The sequence below is a fragment of the Panthera tigris genome, chromosome D2 (assembly GCF_018350195.1).
Source record: "Panthera tigris isolate Pti1 chromosome D2, P.tigris_Pti1_mat1.1, whole genome shotgun sequence".
Classification (NCBI taxonomy): Eukaryota; Metazoa; Chordata; class Mammalia; order Carnivora; family Felidae; genus Panthera; species Panthera tigris.
In genome coordinates this window covers 53,102,866-53,127,593 of record NC_056670.1, presented here as the reverse complement: position 1 = coordinate 53,127,593, position 24,728 = coordinate 53,102,866, and the positions used below count along the sequence as shown (strand labels likewise).

Genomic DNA, 24,728 nt, shown 5'->3' with positions numbered 1-24,728 from the left:
CTACCAGCTTTATGGAGTTTCTACAAAGCAGGACTATTCCAGGGGATAGAGGACAGGATGGCATAGAAGAATCACAGATGCCTAAGACATAGTCCTGATCTGCAGGGCTGTGTAACCTGTGGAGAGATGGATAGATCAACAACCAACCATAATGTAAGGCAGTATGAATTATGAGCCTTGCTCATGGTAAAAGACATGGGCTGAGAAAGGAGAATCCACATCTAACTGGTTGGATGAGGACTAAGATATCAAAATGTAGAAGAGTTGGGAAATGCCATTGTTGGTAGTTGGGGTAGCATGGGCACAGAAGCAACTATGTGCTTAGATAAACAGGGAGTGGCAAATTGTGAGCATAAAGGGAGTGTGGGTGAAACAGAGGTGCAGGAGTAGGAGGAGAAGCTGGCCAGATTTTGAACTCCACCTTTAGGACTTTATAGGAACCACTGTAGGTCTTCCTAGGCCTGCGGTGGTCCTGGGTGCACTATACCCATGAGAGCAACCATGTTAAAATGCTTCTATATCCAAGGCACTTGGGTAGCTCAGACAGTTAAGCTTCTGACTCTTGATTTTGGCTCAGGTCAAGTTCTCACGGTGATGAGATCAGCCCTGCATTGGGCTCTGAGCTGGGCCTAGAGCCTGCTTAAGATTCTCTCTCTCTCTCTCTCTCTCTCTCTCTCTCTCTCCCTCTGCCCCTCCCCAACTCTTGAGGGCATACTCTCTCTCAAAAAATAAAAAATAAAAAGATAAAAATAAATGCCTCTATATCCCACACTAAAATCGACAAAGAACTGAGTTGAGAGAGTTTAGCTCTCATTGACTAGTTCAGATACCTACAGATGTGGTCCTAGAACCACATCTAGTGCCAGGCTGGGAAGAGTTTGGAATTAAATTGGGATGGATTGAGTACAGGACTTGAAAGGAAATGTTGAGGGGGCACCTGGGTGGCTGAGTCAGTTGAGCCTCTGACTTTGGCTCAGGTCATGATCTTGCAGTTCATGAGTTCAAGCCCTGCATCAGGCTCTGTGCTGATGGCTCAGAGCCTGGAGCCTGCTTTGGATTATGTGTCTCCTTCTCTCTGCCCCTTCCCTGCTCATGCTCTGTCTCTTTCTGTCTCTCAAAAATGAATAAATGTTAAAAAAATTTTTTTTAATAAAAAAGAAAGGAAATGTTGAGAATCTCTTACAGCAGTGTGACCACAATAACAAAGCATTTGATCATTTTTCTGGTAATTCATTTTTATTCTAATTTCCAAAAATGTTGGTCTGCAACACAATGGAAAGACATTGGCCTAAAATACACTGGAGATTTTTAAAATTTCCATGGTTCAAATTTTTTAAACATTAAAATATTTTTTAAAAGTTGAGCAGCTCTGATCTAGCTGAAGTAATATTACCTTTTAAAGAAATTTGAGGTCGGAGATGACAGAGGAGTAAGTGGACTTGAAGATAGATGAATAGAAATCACACAGTTTGAATAGCACAGGAAAAAGAGAAGGGAATATCTAGTACTCCGCATTGTATTTACATTTCAGTAATTGTGCCTAAACATTCTGACTTAGGTGAAGATAATTGTGTGGCAAGTACAGAAACCCAGTCAAACTAATCTGGAACAAAGCCAAATGTGTGTGTGTGGTGATGGTGGAGGTGGGGTTGTTATTAGAAGGCTACTGAAGTACGTCAAGGAATTCAGCGGCAGGGAGTGCCATTGGATGTAATGAGGTATTTGCGGGAAATGGACAATCCCTAGGAATTGGGCTGCTTCCTTCTCGCACCCTCTCTCTCTCCCCCTCTTTCCCCTTGTGGTGGATGCTGTGTTGTGCTGCTCAGATCCTTATTCAGAAATAAAAGACTTACTTTTCCAGCTGCTGGAAGGACTCCCAGAGACAGCTTCTGCTTCCTCCCCTCTTTGGGGATTGCTGTGGTTAAAACACAGCCTTTCTTTCTTTCAGCCCACACACATCCAAAAACTAATCAACATGGAGGTGTAAAGACCTGGTGGGGCCCCTCGGTCCAACTTGGGACACCTGAGAGGGAGCGTCTTGGCTCCCTACAGTGCTACTTTTATTGGAACTGCACCACAGCACAGCTGCTCTCTGCCGAATTCTCCTTTCTTTTCTCTGTCGGGTGTCATCTCAAGGGTACTACCTGATAAATGTGTGTACATTAGCTTCTCAGAGTCTGGTTCTCAGGCGACCTGACTTGGGACACCAGACCTCCCTCTCTCTTCTTTTTCTTACCTTTTCTCCCTCTCCTTTCTCTCTCTCCTAGCTCTTCCTCCCTCTCCCCCTCAGATAGGTAGTTTCTCACCCCTTCTTCTCTCTGACCTTCTAAGTCATTCTCTCCTCACTTTTCAGACCAGCTTCCTCTGCTCTTTTGCTGCCCTTATGGCTGCTCCAAAATGGTGTCTTTAGTACCTCAGTGACTGTCCCTGTAGCATCTTTCACTGGTTCCCACCCAACTGCTCTTTACTAGGTTGAAGCACCCATCCTGCAGCAGCCATGGGTGTCAGTTTATATCAGCTTACATTTGCATACTTTTCTGAGAATTGTCCTTAGCCAATAGGGACTTTCATTGCTGGAGATGTCTGAGACGTTATGCCCCATACTTTTTGGTCAAAGACTATCAGGTGGGGGGTGGGGTATGAACGTCTGTCCTCCTTGCCTCAAGGCAGGACACACTGTGTGCTACAGTTCACACTCTGGAGTTCCCCGTGGTGGAGTCAGGCTGAAGCTAACTTCTCCTGAAAGGACATCTTTGTGTGGCATCTTCCCCTGCCCTAGTCTCACTCCCTTACAGGTATAGCATGACAGCACTCCCCCAATAAATCCCTCTGCTTTGAGGGGACCTGATTTAAGATCATTTTACAATTCCAGTGCCTGTGGCTAATTGACCCAGCTTCTGCTGTCCTAATTCCAAATATCCAGGAGAGAGAACTAGATCAGTTCAGGCTGAGCCCAGCCCAGCATCCGGGTTGAACCCTGGATGAGGAGTTCACTTCAGGTCCAATCATCTATGGCTGGAGAGGGGGCAGAGTTGTACCGTGTAAGGTAGATGAAGGGTACAGGTGAAAAGAGCAACTCTGAGAAAGGACTGGCCAATTGTAGTGAAATTGGACCCTACCATGTGTCCTCCTCCTCAGTCTTTCTTGAATTTCTGCCAGCCTTCTCACTCCTCACCTCATCCCTGTCTGCAATCCCAGGTTCAGACTGGAGGGTGAGGTGTTGAAAGGTAGCACCATGTGATGAAGAAAGATCTGAATTGAGTGTCCAGAGGCCGGGATTGTAGCCTGCCTCACTCGGCTTGCTTCACAGCTCCAGGTCTCAGGTTTCAGGTAAATCAGAGAGTCGGTTTGCTAATAATGCTTCTATTAAACAGAGAAGAATCGAGGTCTTTCATCTCTGTATCCCTGAACTCAGCAGAGGGCCTGGCACAGTTAGAACACTGGCAATGTATTGAAAACAGGAGACAGACTTTAAAAACGAAATGACCGTGGGTTACATTAAGGTAATAAGGTAGAGCATGACCCCGAAGCACGCAACATTCGGGTGTGGAGCCCATTAACTAGCACTTGGTAAGTGCTGACTTGTGCTGGGTCTGTGTTAAGTACCTGGTGTGCTGTTCTGATCACTGCTGCAGTATAAAAAAATCACCCCAAAACTTAGATGTTCAAATAAACAATTTTATTATGCTCATAGATTCTGTGGGTGAGGAATTTGGATCCAGTACCATGCGGATGGTTTGTCCCTTGTCTTAGCTGCTTGTCTGGGGCCTCAGCTGGGAAGACTGGATGGCTGGTGTTGACTTAACAGCTTGGGGCTTGAATCACCCAGAGGCATCCTCGCTCACAGGATGGTGGTTGATGTGGCTGTTAGGAGGGACCTCAGCCAGAGCTGTTGATCAAAGCCTTGACTTCCTCAGAATGGTGGCCTCAGCCTAGTAGGATCCTGCAGGTGGCAGCTCAGGGCTCCAGAAACGATTGTCCCAGTTCACAAGACAGAAGCTTCCTTGTTTTTGTGATCTAGGCCCAAAATTCAAACTGCATCATTTCCACCACATTCTATTGATTACAAGCCTGCCCAGATTTAATGATAAGGGAATTAGGTACCACCTCTTGATGGGGTGAGGGCAAGGTTCTCACAGAACATGTAGGATGGGAAATTTTGTCGCCATATTTGGAAAATTCAGTCCACCAAGTGCACATTATCTCATTTCATCCTTCCACTGTCCTTGCAGTAAGCATTATTATCCCTTTACAGATGAATAAACTGAAGCTCAGAGAACTTAAGTAACTTGCCTGTGGACAAAGCCAGCACATGGCAAGGCAGGACTTAAACGCAGTCTGTACAAAGTAGGTGTTCTTCAACAGTATATATGCTACTTATAGAAAAAGGGAACTGAAAAAAAATAAGACATTCAAAGGCCTGTCTCCCTGTGTACAGATCGGGAGTGGGTAAGACTTCTTGTCCCCCCATAATTCTAATGTCAGTTAATATCTTCCCCATGTGGCAAAGGAATCTGGTTCCTGTGCATAACGCCCCAAGGTGTCGCTTCCTGGAAAATGTGTAACTACTGTGTGTACCTTAGGTCCATTAAGTTTGCCAGATATGTGCTGGCAGTGGGGTTGATGTCTACCCCTCTCTGCTCCCCATTCATTTGGAAAAAGAGTGTGGGGAGCAATAAGTTGGGGGAAGCTCTTTCACACGGAATCATTTCAGAAACAGCTCCTCTGCTGTGATCCCCTTTTGAAACCATATCTCCCCTTTAACTTCAAACAAGGACCACTTCCTCTAGGAACTCATCTTTGATACTCCCATGATCTTTATAATCAGAATATTCAGATGATGATTGGCACTCAGGGCTTACTCTGTAGGTTTCTGTGTCCTAACCCTCTGATTAGTCTAAGGCCCCAAAGGGCAAGGACCATGCCCTATTCCTCCTCAGTTCTCCTCCCCAGCACCACAGGAACAATACCCCGTTCTTAATAGGTAGTCAATAAATAGGACCGAATAGATCAAAGGGACTTACGAAGTTTATTATTGTATTATAACAGGAGGACACACATGCATCTTCGAAAGCAGTTTTTGAGAGCCTACCCTATAACAGGCACTGTGCTAGGTGCTAACAAACCATGTGATCCAGGAGCAAGAATTTAGAAAATCAAATATGAGCCTCCTGGACACTCTGTGGCATGTCAGTAACATCCAAACTGATGTCTAGAAGTGAAGCATCCTTGATCAGATTAAGAGGCCATCATATTGGGTAAATTTGAGGCAAGTACTATAAGGTTTACAAATATATATCAGCTCTCAGATAATTCTAGAGTCAGACATTTAGAAAGTCCCTAAATAGGGTTTTTAAAATTCAGATTCTTGAGTTTGGTTTCTTCTATAGGTTCTTTGAATAATTTTTTTTTAGCTAGAGCTATCAGATAGGAAAGGATGGGTCTTATGATTCTTTATTTTAAATCAGTCTTCTTGTAATAAGCAAATTTCTCTACCCTGCTTTTAATTCATCGCCGTTTCGCCACAAAATGTTCTTAAATGCTGTGACCTTTGAAAACACCTTTGAATGTTCCAAATCAGCTGATAAACCTGTTCATATATCTTGGGTAATCAATATCAGTGCTTCATCATCACTTACTATTCACACCCTAAGTTCTTGATGTAAATATAACCCTATTGTATAAAGCTATTTCCTCAGCATCCATCACCAAGAATAAAATAATTGTAAATAATTACCTTTGAGATATGAAAGAAAATGTAAACATTTTATTTGGCAGTTGTTTTGGAACACATGAATAAATAAATGGAAAAGTACATATTAATATTTCTTTTTGGAGTAACAGATACCATTAAACACTTATTTACACATCTTCACTGCAAAGAACAGTTACACAATTCAATTTTGTCTTATAAAAGGTAACTTCCCACACCACTGGACTGGACAGTTAAGGATGGAGATACTGGTAGTGCTTGGTTCTAGCAGTCTCAATGTTTGAAAGGCATTCATTTGCAAGTGTGATAAGAAGAGTCATCATGCATTGAGTTCGTCCGGATCATGTACTGTAGAAAGTTTCTGATGGCAGCCACAGAATTTGGTGTGTCATGCGCTTAAGTCAACTATGACATGTTTGTAAATCTGTGTATTTCCCTTAAAACTGGAAGCAAAAAGAAAATTACGCTTATTAATGGACACATGCGTGAATGATCTCGGTGCCTGAACATTTAATTCCTGAAATTTCACAAATTTGGCTTTTTCTGCATCCCAGTTATACACTTGAGTAAAGGAATAATCACTTCCAAGAATTGCATATTGATAGTTATTTATCTGAAGAGGCTGGAACACCATGGATCCTCGTGATGGCATCCTCTGAATATCCTGAAATGAGGATCCTCCCCATTTCATTACTTTGGAATCACCAATGAATCTTGTCAAGCAAATGTACACGTCACCTTTCACTGAGAAGTGCTTAACAGCATATACATCCTCCATGTTAGGGATGTCAGTTTGGTTAGTGAATAATTGTGTTGCTTTGTTCCACTGATAAATTACAGGACGCTGGGAACTACTAGACAGGATTAAATGAGGCGTTCTGAGTGTCTGAGGTGTTCTGGCTATTTCTAGATATTCCACATCAGTGTCCCTGTACCACGCATGTAAGGATTGATGGGAGTAGAATCCATTTCCATTCCATTTATAAATGGTAGTAAAACCAGCTTTTGAACTGTCAGCAACAACAAAGTACCAGTTGTTTTCAATCTTGAATGTTTCAATGTCATTGGGTTTTCGGATTTTGAGAATTTCAATATCCTGGATTTTTATAAATTTATTTGCAAAACTGTCTCGCTTATAGATGTGAGAGCCGCCAAACAGCTGGGCCACAATAACATAGAGCTGAGTTTCAATGACTATAGGCTTGCACACTACAGTGGACGTGCCTGGGAAAAGACAAATGAGAGATTAGTTGGATGGCCATCCTCTTTTGCAGCATGTAAACATGCAGGCTGAGGCCATACAACTTCCACCAAAATCAGCCTGAAATAAGAGATTTCCTTGGTTGAACAGGCAAGGCCAATCTCTAAGACCCAATGGCAGCAGGATCCTGACGTTCTGTGCCTTTGTGCCTCATGAGGCCTTGTTACCAACACCTGAGTTGTCATGTCACATCCAACCTGCACTAGACATTCAGGACATATGGCTACAGCCTGAGTTTCCTCCTCTCACTTCTTACAGAAAGAAAGCATTGCTTTCCCTGACATATTATGAGTTATAGTAATTCTAGTGAAAACTGCCATTTATTGAGCACCAACTATGTGCTTTGCCAAATCATCTCATTAAAAATTCCCAACAATCTTAAGAGATAAATATTATTATTCTCCCTTTTGCAGATGAGCAGATTGAAGCTCAGAGGGGTTCAGTGCTGCTAAGAGAAGGCAAAGTTGGGATTCAAACCCAGGTCTACCAGAGTCTCTATGCTTTTAACCCAAGCTGGGAGGAGGTGAGCTATTCCAGGGCTTCCAACTTGGGCTAGGATCCCACAAGTTTCTAGATCATCCTACAAAGTCTTGAGCAGTGATCTGGGTAGCCCATGGTTCTAACTGTAATTGGTTTGTTCTAATTGTGAATTGAATCTTGCTCTAAAAGTAACATAATTTTCCCCTAAAAAAGGATAAAGATGACACTTGTAATTTTTCTGAAGTTTTGGTGGCAGGAGAGAAGAGAAGAAAGAGGAATCTTTGAGAAAAATGGAAGAGGGGTACAGTCATGGGTGATACTCCTAACAGTTATTTTGGGAAATCTCAGAAAACAATATGGGATCAGTGGACCAGCTCAGTATCCTTTTGGTAAGAGTTTGATGAGAGTTTGATCAGTAAATTCTGGTTGACTAGAAGGAGCTTGGCTCTAAGAAATCCAAAGAGAGCGGGGCAAATCTGGGCCCACGCCTTTTCTAACTGCAACTTTAAAGGCTCTGAGGCAATAAATTCTGCATCAACTCTGTACTAATAGGTGAAATTATTCTATTTGTGACCTTTCAAGGGCTCAACTGATTGTATGACTTCAGGAAAATCACTTTACTTCTCTAAAATTCAGTTTCTCTTCTATACAATGAGAGTTTGGACAAGATCAGGGATGTCCACTAGATTTCAACCACGTACCGTATCAACTGATTGATTGGAAAACTTCCTGGAAAATTATGTTGAGAAGGATTCTGTTGCCCTGTCTGCACTCTGTAAGCAAGAGCACCATGATTGATTAGCGATATCTGTCTGGGGTAAGGGAAGTCATAGTAACTGCATATTTGGCATATATTTGTCATTCTAGATGAGATGATGGCCTCTGAAAGTCTGCAAATGTGTGATTCATTTCTCTTTCAAGTGTTCGTCTTAAGATTCATCTGGAATAATGATGAATTATTCCAGGTAAGAAGAACCTGAACTAAACTGCACAAAACTGCGCAATAGCCCATGGGAAAACTGAGGGGTTTGGGGGAGAAAGGGAAGCATGACCTTCCACCTTGAGAAAGAAGGAGGTTTCTGGGACAACTTCAGTTTGAAGAAGATTCCTTCATCTGGGCACCTCAGTCTCAAGCCAGCCCCAGACCTGTCTTGATCCTATGAGAAATGGGGCTTGTGGCCACCCACAAAATCTAATTATGACCCTTCCCACCCAAAAAGGTGGGAGAAGTTTATGGAAAAGTTTAAGATTTAAATACGTTAGAAGCTAAAGCTAACGGAAATATTTCAGAAGGGGCCCATATTCTCACTTATTTAAAAATTGTAAAGTTGTTGAAAAAACTTAAGAGGGCACCTAAGTAAAAGTTTTCAGGGAAAAAAGGTGGTTTCCGACGTCAAATTAAATGCATAAAACACTTTAAAGAGCCTGCCTTACTGCCAGACTTCTCAGGGTCTTTACTGTGTATTATGAATCTCTAACAGGGAGATATAGCTCACAGATATATTGGACCAAAAACCCTTTCTGTCACTAGGAGTACATTAACCTTTTGTAGGAGTCATGTTTGTGCAACAAAGCTTGAGATTCAATGATCTAAAATAACATCCTTATTTTATAGTTAAGAAAAAGGGAGGGCCCAGTGAGGGTGAGTGGTTCACCCAGCTAGTTTGTGGCAGAACCTGGATTAAACCTCATGATTCCTAGTCCAATATTTTTCCTGGAAAAATAATCCACCTTTTATTGTGTGTTTACTAGGCTAGGTTCTGTGCTAAGTTCCTTGAATATGTGATCACATTATCTTATGATTGCATTATCTTAACAACAACCCTGTGAGTTGGGTATTATTATTCCCATTTCCAAGTCAGGAAATTAAGGTTTAGGGAACAACCCCAAGTCACTTAGTAAATGGTACAGTTGGGGTTTAAATGACTCTAAGCCTGCCCAAAGCATCCCCCTATACCACTTGTCTTTTTCTGTTCCCCTTGGTTCAATGTGCTTAACTTTCTATTCAAAATACAATCAGGCTTTTCATACCTGTAATGTTGTCATAATTCCGGAAGGTCTTTTCTACATGGTCCCATTCAAGGAAAATGCACTTTCCAGTAAAAGGCTGAGCAATGACCACATACTCATCGTTCATATAAGAAAAAGTATCTATGGACAGTGATTGATAAGGCAGGTCTTGAGACTTTGCAAATTCTGCAAAAACAGGAAATGATGATGAATAACTGTGCTAATGCCTTGCTCCTTGGCTAGATCTCAAATGTCCATAAGAGATACATTTATTTAAGAGAAATAGTAAAATGATAATTTTACTTTGCTTTTAAACACACAAAGTTTTAATGCTTTATAGTATTTTAAAAATTAAATCGGTCAGTTGGTTTTTAAAGATATAAAAAATATCAATTCCTGCACACACATAAAATGTAGCCCTTATTTTAACTTTATGAGGTGGAATCATTTGGAATCCATTACCTGTAATGATGCAATCAAAATCCTTTGGGGAGAGACTATTGATTTTGCGTTTCTTGTATTCTGGGGGGCCTTCGCAGTAGATGTCTTCAACAGTTGCATTGGTGTGGCCTAGCCATTCCACCAGCCACTTCAGTTTACAGTCACAATTAAATGAATTCCCTCTCAGGTCCCTGAAAGACAAATTTCAGCTGATTTTGCTGTATGAGGGTCCTACCTCCAAAGGCATGACTTTACTTCAGCAATTAACACATGCAAAATGCCTTTACCTGGCTTTACATCGTGCCCCATAATCTACCTTAAACCTGATCGACAATTCACTTTGAGTTCAGAGAGTTCCCACAGTGCACCCTTCATTGCTACCCAGTCAATGGAACCTCAGAAGTTATTCCCTCTTGGATCAAAGGCAGCTCTGTCTAGAGCTGTGTGTCCATAGAAATATAGTGTGGACTCTATACATAATTTAAAATTTTCTATAAACACATTAAAAAGGTAACAGGAAATAGGTGAAATTAATTTTAACAATATATTTTATTTATTTTAAAATGATATTTTGCTTAGTATTTCACACAAAATATTATTATTTAGATGTGTAGTCAATACAAACATTATTAATGAGATAGTTTACATTTTTAAAAAATAGTAAGTCTTTGGAGTCTAGTGTGTTTTACACTTAGAGTATATCTCAATTTGGATGCTAAATTTTCATCAGAAGTGTGTGATATGGATTTAGATTTCATAAAATTTCTAGCTGGAAACAATAGTTTCACACATCCAAGTTGTTCCAAACATAATTACATTTTCCCATAATTGAACTCATTTAAATTTAGTTTTTGGCTTAATTTTTAAAAAATTAAGTAAAATTTAGGGGCGCCTGGGTGGCTGTTGGTTAAGCATCCGGCTTCAGCTCAGATCATGATTTCGCGGTTCGTGCGTTCTAGCCCTGCTTCAGGCTCTATGCTGACAGCTCAGAGCCTGGACCCTGCTTCAGATTCTGTGTTTCCCTCTCTCTCTGCCCCTACCCCACTCACACTGTGTGTCTTTCTCCTTCAAAAATAAATAAACATTAAAAAAATTTTTTTTAATTAAGTAAAATTTAAAGTTTTGTTCCTCAGTTACACTATGAATGCTGTTTGGTGACCACATGTGTGGCTACCATATTGGACAATGCAGGTCTAGAAGATAGAATACAGTGCTTATTATATCATATTTAATTAAATCAAGGGAGCTATTTGCTTTTCTTCTTCCTCACAGATGTAATTCATTCTGATCCTACTCCATGGTCTACAAATTGAATTTTAATAGGAAATGACTTTGACACAGCAGAGTTAACTCAGACATACAACAACTCATGTCTGTAATAAACTATACAGCATGGGTAGTTCAAATTTCCACATATGATCCCAACTCACCAAGTTTTCTGTTTATTTGCATTGCTTTTGTTCGGACATTCCAGGTCCTTCCTAAAACCCTTCCTGGTCACACGGAATTCCTAAGATAGGTATTGCCTAGTGTTCACACAGCACATGAGTAATTTTTAAATGTTGAAGCATTTAAAAATGCTTTTGGAGGGATACATTCAAGAAAACCAAGAAATCCACTAAAAGACAACTTGGCAAGGATCCTTGTACTTCTTAGATAATTCTTGATTTGGGCATCTCAGAGTAGGCCCAAGAGGCCAAATCCATTATGGGATTTCCATAGAGGTTGAGCCAATTTCAAGTGGGTTTTCTTGTTGTTGTTTGTTTTTTGGGTTTTTGTTTTGTTTTGTTTTGTTTCTAGTGTGCAGTATTGGCTGTCACCAGGATGGGCCAGAGGATGGTGCCCAAATAAGCTGTATCCCCAAGTCTGTCATAGCATATCATCTAACCTCTAAGACATTCCCAAGACTGACTTCATCTCCCAAGAATACTCTGACCCAGAATAATGAGTATCAGTTTTTCTGGGTGATTGTAAACCAGACGGATAACTGTGGTCTGTCCGAGACTCTCTTGGAAGTGTCCTGATTCTGGCACTCTCTTGGAAATAAACCATCATTCAGGAATTGGGGTAATAGGCATTAAGGAGGGGCTGGGGAAATACCACAAGGAACAAAGAAAGTTTTTCATTAGCTTACTGATTTGAAGTTAAATACTAGGTTTAGGAGAAAATACTTGACTTAGATCTTTTGTCATTGGAGAAAATTTGTTTTGAATGTATATTCTATAGCAAAGTACCTGAATTGATAAGAAGAAATCTTTTGGTTTCATATATTCTTTCATTTGTTCCTGTATCTATCTATCTTATGACATTTAAATACCCTTCTAATGTCTGGAAAACACTTAATGAAGCTAAATTGCTTTTGAGAGGGTTAGGCATATATTACTTGCTTTGCTTACAGCAAAATATACAAATTCCTTACAAAGATCTTTCACTCTGAAGCTTAAAAGTCAAAGTTTGAAAGCTCTTTTGTTTGAAAAAGGGTCAAAAATAATTAAGTTCATTCCCTTCCTGGGCTTAAGCCAAATTCCTGGGGATTAAGCCTAGAGTTGTTGTTCAGTCTAACTAGAGAAAAGGCAAACTTGCCTCCCTTCCCCCACTTCCTGTTCCATTTCTCTGTTGATTGACCAACCCATGGGTGTAACCTTTCATCTGTACTCGGTCAGTTTCCCAGACTCCTTTATGTTTTTCCTTTGTAGCCCCATTTCCTGGAACTCATGTGAAAAAAGGCATCTTGAAACTTCACTCTGGGCCTCCTCTTCCCACACCCTCAAAGTCCCTTATCAGCACTACCTCCCAGAGGACAAACACTTTGTCAAAGGAATGCCTGGGCACCATATATTCAGAATTTCCAGTGGGAAATACCATAGAAGGCTCCAACATTAGTTCAAGTAAATTTAAAATTTAAGCCAATTTAAAATTTAAATTTTAAAATTCTAACTTAATTTTAAAGCCAGTTACGAATTCTAATCCTCAATAACAGGCTTCTTTGTTAACAACTGCGAATTAATTAATCAGTGATTTCTTAGGTCCTCTTACACATTCGTTAAAGAATCCAGGCCTTTGAAAATATCTTTTGGGAGTGTCTGGAGATTGTTGTTTGCAAGGCTCCTGGAAGAAAAAAAGAAAAAAAAGAGTGATGTAAACTATAGTCATAAACTAAATAAATGCATTTTATGATAAAACTTAATTATAAGTCCCTTTTATTCTTTCCCGACTACACTAAATTACTTGCAGGACCTTTTCTTCTCCTTCTTCTAAGATACTACTCAGATTCCTACTATCGTATTTTCAATTCTTGGTCTCATTGCTTCAACACTTGCTCAGTGTTTATGGCACTTTATGTGTCATGGTAAAAAAAGAAACTAACAAACAACCCCCACAATGCCAGCAATAAAATGATACTGGGCATTGATCCTTCTATGTAGAATAGAATATGAGATTCATACTCTTGGACATTCAGTCTAGGGGATGTGTCCCAAATGATGACTAACTAAATGGTTGACAGTGCCCTTTTCCCCTCACACTCAGGCTGCCCCTCCTCCTCCCTCTCTCTTCCTCACGTTCTCCAGACAGCAGCTGAATCCACAACTGATAGTGCCAATAGCTCTAGAGTTTGAGGACTCTGTCTAACTTACCTCCCTGCCAGCATATCCTTTCTTCTTTCCAAAGTATATACTCCCTTTTTACATACATTCATTCGACCTCAGAAAACAGCTTTCTCACAAATATCCATCCATCCATCCATCCTCTTTAATCATCTCCTCTTTCCTTTTCTTCCAGTTCTTGTCTTATTGTCACAGGAATTGTTTTTCTCTATTTGTTCTTTCATGAATCACTAGAATGATTCTAATCAAAGCTAATGAGTAGAAAATAGTCCTGATACTATCAAGAAAAGAGAAATGTGTCCATATTACAGAAGTGTGGGCATAACAAGGAGTGGGCCTTGCATGATAGGAAGGAATGTACGTACTGGTAATTTTTTATTTTTAACCAGCATTGTGTATATACATGTTATATACTTTTCTTATGATTGTTTTTATTCCACAAAACTATTAAAAACAATTAAAAAAATTTTTTTAAATTAAATGAAATAAAAAGAGCTTATGTGTTTGGCCTCCAAAGTCCTTGAAAATTCACTCAAATTCCATTTAAAACACACTCAAAACTCTTCTTGTCTTCCACCTGCTCTAATTATTATGAGATTTCTCAAGTGCAAACATTAAAGACTTTTAAAACCTATTTTTAAGTTAATTATGTTGTTTTCCTGAGTTTTAGAAATTACTACTAGATTGGAAAACTCTTTTCAATGGACCTTGGAACGTAAGAATGGGAACTGAATCAGAATGTTCCGGTCTCAGTGACAGTCCATTATATAAAGAAGGGCACAGCTTTGGAGTCATTCTGAGCTTGGTTTGAATCTTGACTCCACTCTTTCCTGGCTGTGCGACTTTATAAATCTTCCTCAAGACTCAGTTTTTTCATTTTTAGGGGGAAGTTAATAATACCTCATGTCATAAGATTGTTAGAAAAAGTAAATGGGATAACTCAGGAAGGCACCTGGCATCTGGTCTACTCTCAACAAAGGGCAGCAGGGAGGTGGGGAGAAGAAACAAAGGAGAAGGGCTTCTGTGTGTACACTGCTCAGGAAACAACATTTAGAAAACTGACCACACGAAAAAACTACCATGACTGTCCACCTATTTAGTATTAATAAAATGTTGTTAAAGAAGACTTTTCAAGAGAATGTCTCCATAATTCACTTTTCTGAATTCTCTTGAATGAAGAGATTTCCTAGTGTCTTGGACAAGTCCAGAGTCATTCCCGAGTTATGTGTCTCAATTTATTTTCTGGCATGATGTGTCTTTAAGTTCTCATGCTAACTCCTACATGGGTGAAACCAGCACAAACTACACCTGGCTGCAGGGCACAAGGTTGGAGGAGGCTGGATCATAAGACAGTGGATGTGAAATGAAGAAACAGACAAGTCCTGAATTGCTACTGCCACTAGGGTTGCCCAGGAAGAGATACCCTGTTTGCATTGCTGCCCAAAGCAATTATTTTATTTATTTATTTATTTATTTTATTTTATTTTATTTTATTTTATTTTATTTTATTATTTTATTTTATTTCAATTCAATTCATTTCATTTCATTCCATTTGATTCCATTCCATTCCATTCCATTTCATTTCCAAGGCAGTTCTTCTAAACAGTGAACAAATCTGGGAGTTCCACTTCCTGCCCAAAGGATGCATAGAGCTCTAGGCCTCACATACCCAAGGTGAAGGCAACCACAGAAGCAGCTGGTAAGACACAGACTTGGAGCTACAGGCTTCTGGGGTAGAGACACATCATTTTTCCATGACAAGATGGAGGACTTTTAATTCAACAGAGTTGTTGGATGGGACCGATGAAGGCAGGTTGACCTGATGGGCTGTAGAATAAGGCTCTGTGCCTCTTGAGGACTTCTTGTGACAGAGAGACTCTCACTCTGGGGACCAGAGGGTGGGACAGCATAAGAGGTGCCAAAGGCAGAAGTGATGGATGGATTTACTGCACTCAATGTGACTCTTTCCCTGTTCCACTGCCAAAATTCAGTGAAATACTGACTCACAGTGGACCGTTTCTGAAGGAGATAGGATGGAGCTTCATGCCTAGGTTTGGTGACAGGGAGGCATGAGAAGTCTGCCTGGAATCCTAAAAGAGGCAGAAATAAGTGGAAGACTCAGAAATGAGAGGAAGGCTTCCAGATGCCAGAGGCCCAGGAATTGGAGTTCAGACAGCTTCCCTGAAGCCTTTGGGAGGCCTCAGTGACAGGGTTCACATTTGCATAAGAAGAAAGCTGCAAGAGGGAATGGAGCAGAGAATGTCTTAGGAAAGCAATGCTGACAAAGCCTGGGAATTATTCTGCAAAACAAATGTAACTGGGCCCTGATGTAAAGCAGCCAGTGCAGGCTGATGGGCACATGGTGAAGGATGCACAGGGCACATAGGAGATTAGAAGAGTCTGCAAAGTGAAGAAAAGAAATATGAAATGCCTCCACACATTTCTTAGCTGGCCAGTTAAGAGTATTTTCCAATTTGCCAAGTAAATAGAATTGGAATTATGTTGAGACCCACTGCCCAACTGGGGAAAGATAGTTAATCTAGAATTATCTAGAGTAGAAAAGAATTGGAAACAACCTGCATGTCCGTCAGTAAGGATTGTGTGCAGTTAACATGGAATATTTTGCAGGAGATTTTAAAACATGAGGTAGATCTCTATTATTTGACATGAGATTATGCCTAAAGGAAAACAAAAAGCAGGGAAATTGGAGAATAGTACGTAGAAGATAATCCCACTTGGGGAGGGAGGATATGTGTCTAACAATCCATAAGGGTCTGGAAAAAGATATAATTGTTTACACTTAGAATCTTTTACTTTTGCTATGTAAACATCTGGATTGTAAGAGTTTTTATCATCGAGCATGTATTGTTATTCTAAATTCTAAATTCAGAAGAAACAAAGGATAAAGTTGAGGTTTTAAAAAGACCCCATTGCTTAGTATATGTGTATGTAATGGTTCTGTCCAGTGAGGATTTAATCATTCTAAACCAATTATTTTACTTCATCTGTAAAGTTCTGAAGTTACTGGGCTGGAGTGTGAATAACTGTCATGGTCAGATGATGTCAACTATTTCATGAGATCGGTTTCAGGATGGAGCTCCCATTTTTCTCACAAGATTCCCACATGGCTTCAGGCCCTCATCCTCTGAGGAAATTTAGGACTGCAGTCAGTCCAGATTTGGAGCTACACCTCTGGGTTCCTTGCACCAGCTGAAACTCAGCTTTGAGGAGGGCCTGGAGCTTCCAAAACCATCATGGGTGTCTGGGGCTTATGGGCAATTCTCTGAGAGACTTGGGAGGTGGGCGGGTGGGGTGGGGAGCTCCTGAGGGGTCTGGGCCAGGGCTGCTAGGAAGAAAAAGTAGCAAGTCCCTGATGCTCCGGGAAGCCTGCTCAGCATTTGGTCCTTAGGCAGAAAGGGTGAAGATTTCATGCCTATTAGGTTACTGAAACAGTTAGAGATATTGAGATAGGGTTAGGGTTAGAGTTTTTAGACTTGATGTTAGGATCATTTGATTCTTCAGATTCCATCTCTACCTTGAGTCTTGCTACTGGAGAGCAAAATGGAAAATCCAATCCATTAAATGTTCTCAGTTTCTCCTTTCCCTCCATCTTCCCCCTGCTTCACGAGTAACAGCTTCATATTATCATTCCCTTTTCCCTAAAAGCTGCTCTGGTTGAAATATGATCTCTGTCTTTTGTAAAACTGGCTGTCACTTTCATACCCACATCAGTGTAGTAGTTTGGGTGCTGGCTTTGTCTCAAGTGGACGAGGGCTTCCATTTGAGCATCCTCACTGTCAGGAGTGTGCCTTTTACCAACTTAATTTAACCTCTCTCGGTTTCTGTCTCTACATCTGCAAAACTGAGTAAAGAATACCAATTTCATTTATTGTGAAAATTAACGCAAAAAACTACTAATATTTTTATAAACACACTTTTGAAATAGATTCCAGGGAAAATTTCTGCATCTGCATGTGAATTTTTAAGCCTTATGTCAGATAATCAAGGCACAAAACTAATCTGTTTCTTGGTTGTTGTCAATGCCAGTGATACTTAATACCTAAGCACTTTTATTATTTTTAAAAAATTTGAGTTTATTTATTTATTTTGAGAGAGAGAGAGAGGCAGGGAGGGGCAGAGAGAGAGGGAGAGAGACACAGAGAGAATCCTAAGCAGGCTCTGTACTGTCAGCACACAGCCTGACATGGGGCTTGATCTCACAAACTGTGAGATTATGACCTGAGCCAAAATCAAGAGTCAGACACTAAATCAACTGAGCCACCCAGGTGCCCCAATATCTAAGCACTTTTAAATGCTCAATTCAGGAGGTTGAGATCATCTATTTTCTTTGCCTCTTTGAGTAGACAGAACTTTATGCCTTGGTATTTTTAAGTGTCTCATCTTTTACTGATGTATATAAAGCATACACATTTATTAGTGATAGATATGTCACTGGCATATATTTTTTCCTGATATACATATACACACATATATGCAGATGCATATATATGTATACATACATATGTAATAATACTTATTATTATTTCTTCAAGAAAATTTGGAAAGTATAAAAATTCTATTTTTCAAGTGTAAAACAATAACCATCCTGCCTATTACTGTTAAGGTTTTTGTCATATTTTGGGGTGCCTAGGTGGCTCAGTCGGTTAAGCGTATGACTTCGGCTCAGGTCATGATCTCACAGTTCACGAGTTTGAGCCCTGCATCAGGCTCTGTGCTGATAGCTCAGAGCCTGGAGCCTGTTTCAGATTCTGTGTCTCCCTCTCTCTCTGCCCCTCTTCCGCTCGTCCTCTGTCTCTTTCTCTTTCTCAAAAATAAATAAAAACATTTAAAGAACGATTTTGTCATATTTTCTTTTAGTCATTAATACAGCGTTCATCTCATGGTGATATTCACGTGGAAAGCAAGTGATTTCAGAGACACATGTTACTGTTCCTAAAGGTCTAGAGACGTTCTGTCTCCTTCTTTCTGGTCCAGTGTGAGATGGCATGAAAGTGTGTGAGCTTGAACTGATGTGGGGGGCCTCCTTCCTCTTCAAAAATATGTTAGGTGGGTAAGGGTCAAATCATTGCTAGATTTTAAAACTAAATATGAGTATTATTAGGAATAAGAGGAAAACAAATTACAAGGCTGATGGAGAGAGAGGAAAGGAGTCAGAGGTGGCCCTAGAATTGTCAGGAAAAGACGTTCTGCATTGCATGACTGAAGGAAATCCGGGCAACTGACCAAGCCGACACTTTGCCTGCCTGCCCTCTTCAGGGCTCCCTGGATTGGGCAGCAGAGTGGGGTGGAAATGACATAAGCCAGGAATGGCATACTGGGTTTGAGCTCTGACTGTTTTCTTTTCTGCAAAGAGAACGATCACTTGGTCAGAATAATCTGCAAGTTCTATTCTAGCTCTTAAATCACATTTTTATACTTTTCACCTGTGAAACGCTATGGCTTCATCTTTAATAATTATGAAATGATATGAGGAGGGGCAATACTTTAAGCCACATTGTTAAGAGTCAATGAGTTTGGTCACAGGTTTTTATAGGGAGTAGGGGTGTACCGGAATGTCTGAGGTGGGGAAGAGCATGTTGGGGATAGCACTGATCAGGAGAGGAGTGAAGACAAGGCAAGGAAAGGTTTGAGGATATATTTCATCAATGTTAATTTGTTCTAGGTTGATTCTGTAGTTAGTACTGGAAGGATGCTTTTCTTATCACTGTATTCCTAGTACCTGGTACAAAGTAAGCCCTCAGTAGATACTTAGATATGAATGAGGCAGGCTGGAGTGGAGGAGTAGAAGGCCATCAATCTAGACAAAGAAAAGAGTAGAAGATGCTTCTCTTAGCCCCCTTATACCAAGACACTGAGTTAGGGAGAAAGTACAAAGCCCTGTGAACTGCCATTGTCATGCACCCCCACATCACATAGATCCACTGCTCACAAAGAGCCCTCCCTCCTCTTAGCCTCACCCTCACTTAGCCTCACTCATTCCAAAGCAATGTGGAGGCTCTTTAAAGTGTGCCTTCAACTAAGCACCATTCTCTAGTCTTGGTTCAGAGTCTGCCTTAGACATAGTCTTTAAGACACCAGGAAATTACCCAACTGAATGTCTAGTTATCTTGAAACTAGCTGAGTAGGGTCAAGCATTCCCAATGGCAGACAGTCTTTCTTTCCCAACAGAGGGGATGACCATTCCCTCCACTTTGGTGTCTTCCTGGTTTACCTGAGAAAACCTGTGATTATGACTATGGAACATACTGGAAAGTCTTGTCTCTTAAGGCAGACCAGACTGTCTCAGACAGCAGTTTGTTTCAGTGCCATTGGGCTCTGCTGCTAAGAAACATCACCCACAGCTATCTGGGGTGCTCCCAGCCTCCCTGCAGTACAGATCCTCATCTTGAGTTGCTGTCTGACTGAACTTGTAGTGCTTCAAGAGCAGTTATTTTCATTTCATACAAAACATTTAAAGGGGTAAATACATTGCAGCATTTGGAATCTTGATCCAGGATGAATAGAAGTTAGGCAGTGAGTTTAATTTATCCCTACATAATGGTGCTGACTGCATACCAGACTCTGTGCTAAGCACTTTGCATAGATTAACTCACTTGATCTCATGATAACCTTAGGAGTTAGGTACTCCTAAGTATCTTATTGTTTCCTGTCGATATTTTTACAGATTATTATCACTCCCATTTTACATATAAGAAATCTGAGGCACAGTGGAGTTAAGTGACCTCCTGATATCCCACAGTTGTTCAGGCTTTGAACCCAGGCAGTCGGGTGGCAGAGATCACCCTCAGCCACTGCATCGCACTGCCTCCTTGCATGTATGTCATTGTGAAGGCATCCTGCCTGACTGATTGGGGATACATAGGCACCCTGAGTTTGAGGACTGCTGTATATACCTTTTGCACCCCTACAGTGCTGAGCAACCAGCAGGTGCCCCACAACACATACAGATCGATGACAATTTTCCCCGAATATTTTTATATATACATGCAAACAGACCTGCCTCTATTGGGCCTTAATTACAAACACATATGTGATACCCAAGGAAATAATTATGAAAAAGGCTCATGGGTATTAACAGAAATACACAATGTTTAGAGATTTCATCATCGTTGGCCATAAAATATTTTTAATGCATTTTCCCCCTGATTTCAAGAGTAATACACAGTCATTAGAAAAATTCAAACCTTGTTGAAATATATAAACTATTCAAACATTCAAGTTAAACATGTATAACATTGGGACAGTCACTCAAAATAAACTAATAGATAGTGTCCCAGGATTTGACTGGCCTTATAAGGACTGAAACGTATTCACCCTTCTCTGAAAGCTAGCTTGAGGGGGAGTGTGTATATATAGTAACTTTTAAGTTGTCTATAAATCTCTCTTTAGAAGTTAAGTCTCCTGAGATAGATGTATAAGAAGGTAATGTAAGTGTGCTGCTTCCTTAGAAACTGACTGAATGTGTATATGCTCAGGTGGGGCAGAGTGGAAGCCAGCTGGACCTAAAAGTATATGTCTCATCCCAACTATTTGCATTTGGAGATGAAGAGCAAGGCTAGGGCTCCTGTCTTCAGGATCTTTTCCTTCTTTCCTAGTCATATTTGTTCCTCAGACCATGTCCTGTGGGAGGATCCAGGCAGCGCAATCAAAGCTTTCTGGTCCTGACATAATGGGAGGGCACAAGACGTCTTATTAAAGACCCCAGGAAACTTCTGCTTTTACTACTAGCTGGGGAGCAGCTTAAATGCAGGTGCACTTCCATGTTGTCATGTCACCGTGGGTAGTGCCACTGTCCTGTCTCTTTTGTAAGGTCACCAGGAGACTATAATGAGGTCAAGACCTGAAAAAACTTGGCAAACTCTTCCTCCAGTATGTGCAATTTAGAGGGTCAGGTGATCATTCCTCACTGGTTCAGTGCTTGCCTTTGATTGGAAGACTTGGTCCGAGGTGGAGGAAATTGCACTTTGAAGCCTAAAATCTTAAAAAGGACACTAATGGCTCCAACAGATGCCAGATTTATTTATAGGTGGTAAATAATGGAAAATTAACTTGACGTGCTGAGCAATCAGAGGGACATTTAGGCTTCAAATCTTCCCTACCCATCTCTCCCTGAAAGGAAAAAAAGGAAAGGAGAAAAGAAAAAAAGAAGAAAGGAAGTAAGGGAGGAAGGGAGGAAGGAGAGAAAGGAAGAAAGGAGGGAGGAAGGAAGGAAGGAAGGAAGGAAGGAAGGAAGGGAGAAAGGAGTACAGCTCAAAGAATGGCATAACTGGAAAGGAGAATATAACTTGGGGACAAAGGCACTCAGTGAGAAAATATTTGTTTGTCTAATTCCTCTTGCCAGGCTGAGCTTCTCCAGGTTGGAATTGGATCTTATTCATCTTTGTGTGACACTTTCTTAAAGACTATTTAGGATGAACCATATGGCATTGCATTTTTGTAGATCAAAAACAATCTAATATTGGCAATGCCATATGAGTCAATCTGAGTATTAGATAAAGATGCAAGAGACCTAAGGGTCATATTCATTTAGTCAACTTTAACCTGTTCCCTCATAACACCTTCCCACCTCTAGCACCTGGTCAGAGAGGTTCATCTTTCCTTTCACCGTCTGACCCTTAAGATTCATGCCCCTTTGAATACTGACTTTAGTGTTCCCTTGAGCTTGAAAATGTCTAGATGTTAAGCACACGCTATACCAGTGTCCCCTTCTTATAAAGGGCCTCATTATGACCCAAATTTCAATTCCCATTTCATTTGATGGACCCAACAGTCTGTAGTCAAACAAAATAGATGTTCTTCATTAGGGTGTTGTATAGATTTTTTTTTCTTTTTCCCTTTGCTCCTCATCTCTAGCCTCTTTCCTTCCATTTTTTCTTCCCCTTCTTTCCTTCCTTTCTCTCCCTCTCTCCCTTCATTAACCCTTCCTTCCTTCCTTCCTTCCTTCCTTCCTTCCTTCCTTCCTTCCTCCTTTCTTTCCAGATCAGGCAGTCCTTTAGACTGAAGAGAAGATACACTTGAGTGAACCAAGGGGAATGGCAAGACTTATACTGCAAGTTCCCAGAAAGGATACCTGGATCTTGCATCCTTCCTTTAGCCCTTCATGATGCTAAGCATCACACAGAAGCTATGTTGAATGGGATTTATGTGAATTAAGAAGCTCTCAAGTTGAGGTCAAGACTTTCATTTCTTCTTCCATATATTTGTTTCTGTTATTTATCATTTTCTAAATAATGAGGTTTGGTGGTGTTTGGCTCTGTGATAAAATGGCATAACATATATACCATGCACGATTATTTTTGCATCATATTATATCATTGACATGCAGAGCAGCCTAGCAAACATTTTTTATTGTAATTACTTTTTACAGGAGACTTGAAAGGTATAATGATTTGTGCATAATACATCTGGCCATCAGTTCCCCCTTCCTTGTTGCAAATCCAAACAGGAGTTGAAACAAGGCTTGGTGAGAAGAAGCATTAGGACCATGTGGACACACTAGAATGTGGCTCAAAAGGCAAGTATTTTTGTCTGCCTTGTTCCCTGCTATAGATCCTGGGGCTTAGAACAGAGCTGATAGTGAGGTATTGTGCGGGAACAGGTTAAAGTTGATGGAATGACATTTGGATCTCCTGGACTTTTGTCTCAACATTAATGAGACACATATTAGGCACTTGAAAAATAGCCTTGAATGGATGAATATTCATTGCAGTTCGACTACTGATGCTATAATCGCATAGCTATTCAGTTCACTAGTCACATATCACCTCTAGGTCTCTGTTTTCTCATTTCTAAAATGGGGATTATTTTACTTATCTGGCAGGATTGTTAACAGGATTAAATGAAAATCCATGTAAAGCAAATTGACCAACATAATAGTGGGGACTTAATAAATGTTAGTGCTTTTTCTTCCCATGCCCTCTAGCTTTCTTAAAAATACATTTGTGTGTGTGTGTGTGTGTGTGTGTGTGTGTGTGTGTGTGTGTAGGCGGTGGGGGAGGCTAGGACAAATAAGTTATTTTGTTCATGTTTTTCAAGCTTCCCAAGCTCAGCACTATGCCATTTTAGGCTGGATATTTCTTTGTTGTGGGGGCTGTCCTGTGTATTGTAGGGTGTTTAAGAGCATTGCTTCCCTCTACCCACTAGATGTCAGTTACAGCCCCCAGTTGTGACAATCAAACCTGTCTCTAGATATTGATGAATGTTTCCTAGGAGGCAAAATTGTCTCCTGTTAAGAACAACAGTTGTACCTCTAGCCATCCATTGAATAATTAAACATTTAATTTATAAACAAGTTGTTCAGGTACTGTGTAGACATTGCTGGTGGGTATAGCATATATTTAAATGTATATAAAGTCAGGATTTACACAGAAAAAGAAAAACAGCACATATCAAATTAAGCTATATAGTCAATCCATAATTATCCATGAAGTGAGTAATGAAGTAGATAATTAAAAAGTTATTTCAGTCACACAACTTCCCTGCATTAGATTATTTTCCTAATTATGGTTGGATTAGGCTAATCCTATTAATAGTAATCAATTTCTTGGACACACACTGGCTGATGACAGGGAGATATGGCAAGTATGCATGGAGAGAAATCATTTGGGTTTCTTAAATTTTCATGGACTACCCATTAAGTGGGCGCTTTAGCCACAGATTATCAAACTGCATTGTCTGTTAGTAAGCTTAAAAAGTAACAGCAACATTCATACTTACAGGTGAATTAAAGACTTTAGTCCCCGGAAAGTATGTCTTGAAATGGACTTGATGTTGTTGTTTTCTATGAATCTGCAATAAGTTATAATATTTGTTGTCAGACAGCTGTAGGAACCCAAGAGGACTTGTCCTGAATCATTATGTCAAAGAAAAGTTTTTTTTACTTACAAATACTCTAGATGTGGAAGACCAATAAAAGCATCATCACTGATCACATCAAAGGAGTTCGATGTGAATAATCTGCCCAGGAAAAAGTACACAATGAAAACAGTTAACCTGACAGATTGTCAATCTTTGCTGCTATTATGTCTTAAAGAAATGAATGGGAGTTGTGTATGGAAAAGTGTCTAGGTGTCTGTCTTCCACAGTGTTGTTTATTTAGGTAATCTTTGAAGCTTTTTTTTTTACCCCCAATTCTCTCTTCATCAGATACTCATAGAGTCTTCATGTCCCACTTCTCACAGTGATGGATGTCACATGC

General features: G+C 40.3%; 1 protein-coding gene across 2 annotated transcripts in view; it reads right to left on the bottom strand.

Annotated features, from left to right (window-relative positions):
- Positions 1–5,860: 5,860 nt before the first annotated feature.
- Positions 5,861–24,728, bottom strand: part of LGI1 (leucine rich glioma inactivated 1) — a 38,548-nt gene continuing 19,680 nt past the window's right edge. The window contains exons 3-8 of one of the 2 annotated variants that reach the window (XM_007080105.3): positions 24,416–24,487; positions 24,248–24,319; positions 12,942–13,013; positions 9,927–10,096; positions 9,486–9,650; positions 5,861–6,937 (exon numbers count right to left, since the gene is read on the bottom strand). In XM_007080105.3, coding sequence (XP_007080167.1) covers positions 6,102–6,937; positions 9,486–9,650; positions 9,927–10,096; positions 12,942–13,013; positions 24,248–24,319; positions 24,416–24,487 — 1,387 coding nt within the window. In that variant the 3' untranslated portion in view covers positions 5,861–6,101. The remainder of the gene's footprint in view (positions 6,938–9,485; positions 9,651–9,926; positions 10,097–12,941; positions 13,014–24,247; positions 24,320–24,415; positions 24,488–24,728) is intronic. The other variant, XM_015536656.2, reaches the window with a different exon arrangement.